This window comes from Thalassophryne amazonica, chromosome 11, assembly GCF_902500255.1.
Source record: "Thalassophryne amazonica chromosome 11, fThaAma1.1, whole genome shotgun sequence".
Classification (NCBI taxonomy): Eukaryota; Metazoa; Chordata; class Actinopteri; order Batrachoidiformes; family Batrachoididae; genus Thalassophryne; species Thalassophryne amazonica.
In genome coordinates this window covers 66,874,407-66,885,149 of record NC_047113.1, presented here as the reverse complement: position 1 = coordinate 66,885,149, position 10,743 = coordinate 66,874,407, and the positions used below count along the sequence as shown (strand labels likewise).

The 10,743-nt window shown below is 43.4% G+C and overlaps 1 protein-coding gene across 2 annotated transcripts in view; it reads right to left on the bottom strand.

Annotated features, from left to right (window-relative positions):
• Positions 1-4: 4 nt before the first annotated feature.
• The window catches only part of LOC117520734 (annexin A5-like), a 62,528-nt gene continuing 51,789 nt past the window's right edge, over positions 5-10,743 (bottom strand). For both annotated transcript variants that reach the window (XM_034182038.1, XM_034182037.1), the window contains 2 exons: positions 5,585-5,707; positions 5-245 (listed from right to left, as the gene is read on the bottom strand). In XM_034182038.1, coding sequence (XP_034037929.1) covers positions 186-245; positions 5,585-5,707 — 183 coding nt within the window. In that variant the 3' untranslated portion in view covers positions 5-185. The remainder of the gene's footprint in view (positions 246-5,584; positions 5,708-10,743) is intronic.

Below are 10,743 nucleotides of genomic sequence, written 5' to 3'. Positions count from 1 at the left end.
CAGAATTAATACATTATATGTAAATCGACTCATGTAGCAGAAAACAGTCAAGCTTGTAATTCACGCCAATTGAATCATCACAAAGAAGAAGTAATTAATAACTGTGGCTCAATAGCCTTATCTCACACGGAGCTTTGTTTTGCAGCATCACGGCAGCTCATCATTCAGCGTCCAACAACACCGTATTAATCATTTCCACCACACAGGTACAGCAAAGCCTTCTGATAGTCTCCGGTGGTGTCCTCCTGGAATACAATCAGCAAACACATCGATCCTTCAGGGTTCCAACACACGCATCCATTAACGAGTTATATTGTATTTGTTATTATGTCCTGTTAAAATGCCAATCCCAATTTAATACAGATGCCAGACAGTGTCATTTTCAGATTTTCTATAACAGATAGTCCAAAAGCTTAAAGGTGTAGGTCTTTCTGATTTTTTTTTTTTTACAACATTGACAACAGTACTTTGTGTTCTGCTAGTTATAGAATATCTTTATTTCTGTGGTGTACATATATACGAGGTCTGCTCGGCACAAAGCAACGCCGTGACGAAGCCTCACGGGACATGTTCTGGCATGTCCAGTTCATGCACAATCACAATCGGATAGTCACACGACTGGAAAGCAACCGGAATCCGTCTGAAATCCACCTGAAAGCTGTCCTGAGAGACCAACACCGAGGTGGTTTTGTCCCGCGTAATGAACGGCTTTGTGGCGCGTCCCTCCGCTTTTCTTTCCATGAAAAAAACTCCTGTAACGGTGGAATGTGACGGAAAAAGTGCTGATTTCCACATCTTCTGCCTTTTTGTGAAAGTCAGACGAGGTCCCGGATCAGCAAAGCTTTCATGTTGGAAATGATCTGGTTGTTCCAGCGGGTGTCAGCCTGTCGATGGGGGCTGGGAGCGCGCCGCGCTCTCAGCAGTTGTGGGCCATCCTTAAAGCGGCAGTAACACCCCGTAATCTGTTTAATCCCCATAAATCGTCCCTGAAAGCCATATTAATTTTTTGAACGGTGTCCACCTGGAGGTCTCTCACAGTTTCTGGAAAAAAAATTGATGCAGCAAAGATCCAAATCGTTCAGACATTTATTCGCAATAAAAAATAGACGAGAGGGGTGGACCACACCTCACTCAAAGCCTGCTCACAGGCGAATGAAGCAACCGACAGGCATGAAAAAACTCACGCATGCGCACAAGAGTTCAAGCTTGTCTGACGCAATCACACGTGATTCAAATCCATATCTTTTAAAAAAAAAAATAATAAGGTCAGATACTTTTCTAACAGACCTCGTATATCACATAATTACAGTTAATTTAATTGCTGGATCGTGCAGATGACTGGAAGAAGAAGCACAAGCAAGGATTGACATTCATGCTGCAATCGATGGAAGCTTGGAACTCAGAATTTCTGAGTTACAATCAAATAAATGCATTAAATAAAGCTATGATAATATCACCACTGATTCATGTTAACAAAACAAGTAAAAATAGTGTGTGTAACTAAAGATTTTACTGACAACTGGCACACACAAGGTTCCTACTGTCTAAGGAAAGATAGATATAAGAATTTTAAAGGCTTTAAAATTCCAGTTGGAATGAAATGTAAGACCACAAACAGGAAAATGAAGGGAAAAAAAAACAATATTAATGCCTGAGGATTTGGGACAAATTTGCTAAAATATTTTTGTAATACACAACATGGTTATTGGTTTAAACAATACTGCAAAATCTTCAATCAAAAACCAGTTCTTATTAAATTTACACTTTCCCCTTTTCACGTAACTTGTTGAAAGTATCTCTGGTCTGAGTGCTCCAGCAAACAAACAAAGAGATTTGTTGCTTCCGCTATCTTGCTCTGCATAGCGTTACAAGAGGCTTTCAATGAATTATAAAGAAAACAGATATTGCCATTAATTTTTGATGTTTCTAATTACAATGTCAGAAGAAAACTTCAATAATATCCTTATTCCTGTGTCTTGGCATTTTTAAGACATTTAATACCAATTTTTAGATGAACAAATTCAGTGTTATTTAATACTTCTTAAGGATTCACAGGAACCCGGACACAGTAGACCTGCGTAAGAGTTCTTACTTGTCTAGCAGATAGCCAGTAAAATGTCTGTGTGAAATTTAACCTAATTTTATCTGGAGTTCAGAAGATCTCTGGTCTACCTTTACAAGCTTTATTTGTGGCTTTCTTTCTGCACTATTGTATGTCTTTTTTATTTTTATACTACAATAGGACTGGGTATTGTTCAAAAAATTTCCAATACTAGTGCTGATGCCAAGACTTTGATACTGGTTCCTAAATAATATATATTACATTTAAAAAAAAAAAATCTATTTTAACAAGAAGAAAATTACATTACAGTACAATCCTTTGTTTTATTGTTCAGCTCCATGACATATTCAGAGCAGCTTCATAACAAAAATATAAACGGTATGTTTCCTTGCTTATGTCTCACCCTTAATAGTTTCCATGCCATCAGACAAATTATAAAATACTTATTGAATATAACTTGAAGATCTGTTAACATATTACAACCCCAATTCCAATGAAGTTGGGACATTGTGTAAAATGTAACTAAAAACAGAATACAATGATTTGCAAATCCTCTTCAACCTATATCAGTTGAATACACCACAGATACAAGATATTTAATGTTCAAACTGATAAACTTTATTGTTTTTTGTGCAAATATTTGCTCATTTTGAAATGGATGCCTGCAACACATTTCAAAAAAGCTGGGACAGTGGTATGTTTACCACTGTCTTACATCACCTTTCCTTCTAACCACTCAATAAGCATTTGGGAACTGAGGACACTAATTGTTGAAGCTCTGTAGGTGGAATTCTTTCCCATTCTTGCTTGATGTACGACTTCAGTTGTTCAACACAGTCCGGGGTCTCCATTGTCGTAGTTTTGCACTTCATAATGCACCACACGTTTTCAATGGGTGACAGTCTAGACTGCAGGCAGGCCAGTCTAGTACAGAATGTGGCTTGGCATGTCTTGCTGAATAAGCAGGGACACCCCTGAAAAAGACGTTGCTTGGATGGCAGCATGTGTTGCTCCAAACGTGGATGTACCTTTCAGCATTGATGGTGGCCATCACAGATGTGTAAGTTGCCCATGCCATGGGCACTAACACACCCCATACCATCACAGATGCTGGCTTTTGAACTTTGCGCTGGTGACAATCTGGATGGTCTTTTTCTCTTTTTGTCTGGAGGACACGACGTCCATGATTTCTAAAAAACAGTTTGAAATGTGGACTCATCAGACCACAGCACACTTTTCCACTTGCATCTGTCCATTTCAAATGAGCTCAGGCCCAAGAAGGTGGCGGCATTTCTGGATGTTGTTGATGTATGGCTTTTGCTTTGCATGGTAGAGTTTTAACTTGCACTTGTAGATGTACCAACGAACTGTGTTAGCTGACAATGGTTTTCTGAAGTGTTCCTGAACCCACGTGGTAAGATCCTTTACACAGTGATGTCGATTTTTGCAGTGTCGCCTGAGGGATCGAAGGTCACAGGCATTCAGTGTTGGTTTTGGCCTTGCCGCTTACGTATAGAAATTCTCCAGATTCTCTGAATCTTCTTATTATATTATGGACTGTAGATGATTGAATCTTAAATTCCTTGCACTTGAATGTTGAGAAATATTGTTCTTAAACTGTTGGACTATTTTTTATGCAGTTGTTCCCTAAGTGGTGATCCTCACCCCATCTTTGCTTGTGGATGGCTGAGCCTTTTGGGATGCTCCTTTTATACCCATCATGACAGTCACCTGTTTCCAATTAGGTGTTCTTTGAGCATTCATCAACTTTCCCAGTCTTTTGTTCCCAGTCTTTTGCCCCGTCCCGTGTATTCAATAGAATATAGGTTGAAGAGGATTTACAAATAACTGTATTCTGTTTTTTTATTTACATTTTACACAACATCACAACCTCATTGGAATTGGGGTTGTATAAACTAGAGCACCACACTTGTAGAGTGCAAACCTCTGCCAACACTAGTTTCCAATTCCACAAAATTTCAGTGGAAAAAAATTTCAACATCAAAGTCCTGTTAGAAGTGACTTTTCAAAAGCTAAATTAGATGTGATCACATGTCAGAAGTATGTATTTAGTTCATGCACTTGAATCAAAGTTTTTTGTGGTGTTGTCAGGTTGTTTGTTTTTTAAACTTTTCAAGTTTCTGAATTCTTTTTCAGATAATTTTCACAGAACATTAGTTATCTCTGCTATGCACAATTTGTCATTGCTTTTTGGCACTTGGTTTCCAACTGATAACTGGAAGATCGACAAATAGGAAGAAAATTGGAACCTTCATTCGATTTTGGTGTTGTAGGTAAATCCAAAACAGAAAAATGAGTGACTGAGGCACTTTTGATTGAGATATAATATAAATGTACACCAAATGGGCTTTTCAATATTAAATTCAAATGTCCACAAAATCCACAGTCCGGATCAGATCCAGATCAAACTTTGTCAGGTGATAGTGAGTGGCAGTTTGCCCCTTACTTTCAAACATGACAGTGATTGGGGCACGTTTGTTTAAGACAGAATGTAAAATATGCATTAAATGGGGTTTTCAATGTTAAATTTAAATGGACACATAATTTGTAATCTGGATCAGATCTTTGGATCAAACTTTGTTAGTGGATAAAGGGTACCATCCTGCATAATGATGTCAAATATGAAAGACATTTAATCTTTTTTGACAGAGTTATGAATTTTTGAAAATGTTAAAGATAGGGATTTTTTCCAATTTTCCCAGATTTTTCCTGAACTATGACCTTGAAAATTGAATCAGTTCTTGTCTATCAGGATATGAATCTTCAGTTAAAAAAATTCATAACAATATATGAAAACTGTGAGCTCCAGGTTGTTCACAAACAAACAGAAAAACAAACAAACAGGGATGAAAAAAATACCTCCACCAACGATAATAAATGGTATCATAACTGCTGGACCTCCTGAACCACTGCAGTGTTTGAGGTGAAAATCCAAGCAGCCAGTTCCCCAAACATGTTTTTCCTTCTTGTATCACTACATGTTTGTGAAACATTATGTTAGCCAGTTAATAATCAGCATTCTTAAATCCTGGTAGGAGATTTATGGCTTTGGTATTGAAATTTGGTTTTGAATGTATCACAGAAACCTTGATAGTATTAGAACATTTCAACTGGTGCCACAAAACATTGAAATTTGATAGCCAGCCCTACAATGGCATATAACACTTGACCCTGAAATGGCATGATGGGAAACTGAGTTGCCCAGTGTGTTGTTGCTGTGTTTTAACCTAGGTGGATAAAAATTCTAAACTGCTTCCAGAAAACATACATTTTATTCACACCGGCGACATAAGTTGTGTTTCAATAGATTTATCTCAGGACTCAGTTGCGTCCATTTAAAAACATTTTTTCTGCTGCATGCTGATAACTAATATAAGTGATTTGTTGATCTATATCTGAAAGTCTACATTTAACATAAATTAAGCAATTTTTGCATATAAAGCACGACAGGGTCTAAGACCGAGTGCTTCTACCCTGTTTTTGTTCTGTAGCTAGCAGTACCTGGATCGTGGTGTAAAGAGATGCTCCATACATCTTTTTGAAGTTGGCTCTGATGTCTAACATGTCCACCTCACTCCTTGAAATCATTATCCTCATCAGGGTGTCGTCATCAGTTCCAGCCCGCTGAGCAAAGGAACAACAACAACAGTTGCAGTTAACCACCTGTGAAACTTTACCTTTCCTGGTGTCCACATCGAAGTGGACACCAGGAAAAACACCTCCGTTGGAAGCCTTAAGGACAAGTTGGAACATGTCCAGCTGTTAAACAATTTCTCAGATACTCACTCAACTGAAAACCATCAAAAGCCGCCTGGTTTTTACAAATGGTTATCAACATGGAGGTGTTTTCCTGTGCCGCCGCCGGCTCCAGCTGTGTCCCGACGCGCGGACCCGTCCGCACTTTCTTTCATTACAAAATCACCTTTAACAGTGGAATGTCCGGATAAACTGCTGATCCCGACCTCTCCTGAAAGTTCTCTGTTCTCTCACGATGTCCTGGGTCAACAGAGGCTTAAATTTGGAGGTTTTCTTGAAACAGGCAGACAGCAGCGCTCAGAGCACGTCGCAATGTCCCGCTCCGTGGGCAGTCCTTAAAGCGACAGCATCACGCCATAATCTCTCATCAGCCGTTAAAATTTTCACAGAGAACCAGTTGAATTTCTCGAATGGTGTCCACTTCGATGTGCCTCTCAGTTTTTGAAACAAATTTGATCAAGCAAAGCGTCAGTCTCTCAGGAAGTTCTCAGACAAAGATTGCGACGGGAGGGGTGGACCACTCCTCACTCAAAGCCTGCCCACAGGCGAATGACGTAACCGACAGGCGTGAAAAAACTCACGCATGCGCATGAGGGTTCAAGGTTGCTGATGCAATCGCACGTGATTCAAATCCATATAGTTTTTGAAAAATAAAAAGGTACGTTAGTTTATTGATAGACCTCATATGTAGATGTCAGCATTACCCAGTCTTCCTCGGAGATCTTGGTCCAGACCTGGCTGCTAGAATTTGTCAAAGGAGAAAAATCCTTTTGTGTTTGGTCCTCAAGCTAAGGTGTTGTGACCATCTTGCTGGAAAATAGTATACACTGTTGAGTGTTGCCAAGAGTCAGTTCTCCTGGAGCAGGGGTGGGCACTGCTGTGCCATGAAGGGTCAAATTAGCTCAGGTTTCTTGCTACCATTCAACTCAGCAGTGGTTTTACTGAGTTCCTCCTGTTAATCTAAAGTCCCTATAATCTGCGAAACTGCCTGCAGAGGCAATCGGTTACAAGAAAAATCTACAGCATCTCGATACTTGCTAACAACCCCATGAAAGTATCAACCAGACACCAACCATGACTCTTCAGTTGACCCATTTCAGATACAATCAGCTGGTAGACATAGACCAAAATACATAGTGTTGTATGGCTGGGGTGCCTGGCTGCCTTTTGTCTTCTGTTCTCTGTCTTTTGTTTTTCCTTCCAGGTGGCATGCGTTCAGGACTGAGTGGCTGTGTGGCTGAGTTATCAGGACCTCACCCCGATCACCTGAAGCTTGTCATGTGCAGCTCCTCAGGACTCACAGCTGTGGTGCATCTGTATGGATTGGAGCATGGTTGCATTTAAGTCTGGAGTACACAGTGTGTATTTGCCAAAGACTCGACCTTGTGACCAGACGGGTGAGATCGTCGTCTAGAGAGCCATCTCATCATCATGGATGCAGAGACCATACCAGGTTTGATGCCATGGTCTGTGAAAGAGGAGGGGGTGAGGTCTCACGCTCGTCAGCACACTTCCTGAGGTACTTTAGGTTTTGTGACTAACATGAGTACAGTCAGTAAATGTGGTGTCCCTCACACCTTATTATATTGAGCTGTTATGTTAGTCGTTTAATCAGCTTCCACTGCAGTGGAAAATTGAACTGGGTGTTCCATGCCTGCAGGGTGGGAAGCTGATTGGTGATTAAGCCAGGAAGTGTTTGCTGTTTATGTACACCTTTGAGTGGTCTCTCTGTGTGTGGAGTGGTGGACTCACATGATGGTTTCTTCTTTCACAGACTCGGTTGGTCGCGGCCACCTGGGGGTGTCGGTGGGGTCCTTGGGTCCGAACTGTTCTGGCTCTGGACCGTTTGTGCTGCTGGGAGCGCACCGTTATTCCACCTCACAGACCGCACACTCATTCGTTGTTATTCTGCACATCACTGTTATGTTTATTAAATTCTGTTATCCTTTGTACCTGCTCTGCTTATTTATACTGGGTCTTACTTCAAACGCTGGTCGGTCCTCCGCCCGCGTCCGACACATACAGTAGTCTCTGGCCAATACATCACGGACCCAGCGGTAGCAGAGGCGGTACTGTGCCGGGAAGGCGGCAGCAGACATCAGAATTATCCGGATCAGTTGCGGGTGCTCTCCACCCGGATGGTGCGTGTCAGAAAACCCATTATTGAATAGTGATTTGAGCTCTCTTGCAGCCGTGTTCCTGTGGTGTTACCTTATCCGTGGGTTGTTGTGGAGTGTGAATAGCGACGGCTTCGCGTCACACTCCGACCGGATAAGAGGTAAAACGGAGCTGCATGAGTGTCTTTAATGGGTGAACGCGCACGGCGGAGTTCTGTGGCACGGGTCGCTGTGCTTCCTGTGTTACAGTTGTAGCCCCATTTCCCCGGGTGAAGATAACTACTGCGTCTGTTGTGTCAGCTCCGGTGTAATTTAGTTGAAGCACATTTTGGTGTGTGTTACACGTAGCTGTGTACAGGGAAAGCAGCATGAGTTGTTTTCTCGGTTACCAAAGGGGTTTTTATTTTTAGCACTTTGGCTCCCTCGTTGGTGACTGAGTCACATTACCGTCATAGCTCTTAAGGTGGAACAGGTGTGTTCCATTTGTTTGAGCTTGACGGTATAACTCACTTATTAGTTTTGTGTTGGTTCATTTTTTGTGGGTGTTTTTTGAGTTGGTTTTTGTGTGGGATTTTCTACACTATTAGTGTTCTGGGGTCGTGACCTTGCAGGCTGTCTGGAGCATCGAAAGGACCCAGTTAACTTTATGTTAGTCTGTTAGTCTTTCTTTTTATTTCTTTTGGTTTCACCTCCCAGGGTTTGATGGACGGTCCTCTGGGGGGTGATGGGGGTAATTGGGTTGTTTTTTCTTTTTTCTGTTTTTTTTTTTTTGTTGTGCCCTCTCTTCTCTCTGGCTCCAGCCGTGTGAGCCATAGGCCGTCGGCGTTGCTGGAGTGGTGCAGTTTGGTTATGCTGGGCGTTTCCCAGGTAACCTCTGCACCTGGGAGGGGGGGTTCGGGGTTTGTGTTTTTTTTTTTTTTGTTGATTCCCTGTTCCACCTCCGGCTTCAGCGCGCCTTTGAGCCGTATGCCATCGGCGTAGCTGAGGTTTGGGGCAGTGGAATATACCCGCAGCTGGTGGCTGGTTTGGAAGTCGGAGGGGTGGCGCCATTTTGTGCCGTCTGCCATTACCGCTGTTCCACTCCTCACGGTTGACTTCTGGGGTATAGTCATGGTTGGTGACACTGGACGTCCTTCCAGTTTCCACTGCGCCGAGGGGTGGGGTTGGGGTTGTTTTGTTTGTATGTTTTTTTTTTCTTTGTTTTTCCCCCAGTTTCCGCCCTCAGGGTGTGACTGTGGTTGTCCTCTGGGGGGGAAAGGGCTGTGGGTCCATCAAGCCATAGACGGCCGGGGCTGGGTCCGTTAGTCATGAGGGGGGGCGTCTCCTGGGGTTTGATGGAACGGCTCTCTGGGAGGCTTGGGAGTCCCCGTGGGTGACTTTGGATCCCATGAGGGACCTCGGCTGTGGTTATTACTCTGGAGCTGGCGGGATGTCCTCTGGGGGGTGTTGGTCCCTACATGTCGTCCGGGGGGGGGGGGGGTGTTAGCGTTTTTTGTTTGCAAGCTTAAGTTTGGGTTGTGTTTTCTTTTCTCCTCTTCCCGGGGTTTGATGGACGGTCCCTCTGGTGGTGGGGGGGGGGGGGGGGGGGGTTGGTTGTTTGTGTTTGTCTTTTGTTTGATGACTAAACAGACTTAAACATGGTCGGACAAAGGCTGACCGCACAGGTTCAAGAACTCCTGGCCACACCTGTGCAAACTGAATGACAGAAACAAAGGCAAAGATGCAGTCAGGGGTGAAGACGTCAAACAGTTCTGTTAAATGAAGATTCAGTTGGAAGATGAATGCAGATACTGTTTCCAGCCATGGTCCCTGGAGGGGGTGTTTTCCTGGGCCAGGTTTGTGTGGTCGCCGGGAGGGCTTCCCGTGAGGGTGGGGTGCTGTTGTATGCTGGGGTGCCTGGCTGCCTTTTGTCTTCTGTTCTCTGTCTTTTGTTTTTCCTTCCAGGTGGCATGCGTTCAGGACTGAGTGGCTGTGTGGCTGAGTTATCAGGACCTCACCCTGATCACCTGAAGCTTGTCATGTGCAGCTTGTCAGGACTCACAGCTGTGGTGCATCTGTATGGATTGGGGCATGGTTGCATTTAAGTCTGGAGTACACAGTGTGTATTTGCCAGAGACTCGACCTTGTGACCAGGACGGGTGAGATCGTCGTCTAGAGAGCCATCTCATCATCATGGATGCAGAGACCGTACCAGGTTTGATGCCATGGTCTGTGAAAGAGGAGGGGGTGAGGTCTCATGCTCGTCAGCACACTTCCTGAGGTACTTTAGGTTTTGTGACTAACATAAGTACAGTCAGTAAATGTGGTGTCCCTCACACCTTATTATATTGAGCTGTTATGTTAGTCGTTTAATCAGCTTCCACTGCAGTGGAGAATTGAACTGGGTGTTCCATGCCTGCAGGGTGGGAAGCTGATTGGTGCTTAAGCCAGGAAGTGTTTGCTGTTTATGTACACCTTTGAGTGGTCACTCTGTGTGTGGAGTGGTGGACTCACATGATGGTTTCTTCTTTCACAGACTCGGTTGGTCGCGGCCACCTGGGGGGTGTCGGCGGGGTCCTTGGGTCCGAACTGTTCTGGCTCCGGACCGTTTGTGCTGCTGGGAGCGCACCGTTATTCCACCTCGCAGACCGCGCACTCATTCGTTGTTATTCTGCACATCACTGTTATGTTTATTAAATTCTGTTATCCTTTGTACCGTGCTCTGCTTATTTTATACTGGGTCTTACTTCAAACGCTGGTCGGTCCTCCGCCCGCGTCCGACACATAACACATAGAGCCTCATGGGAA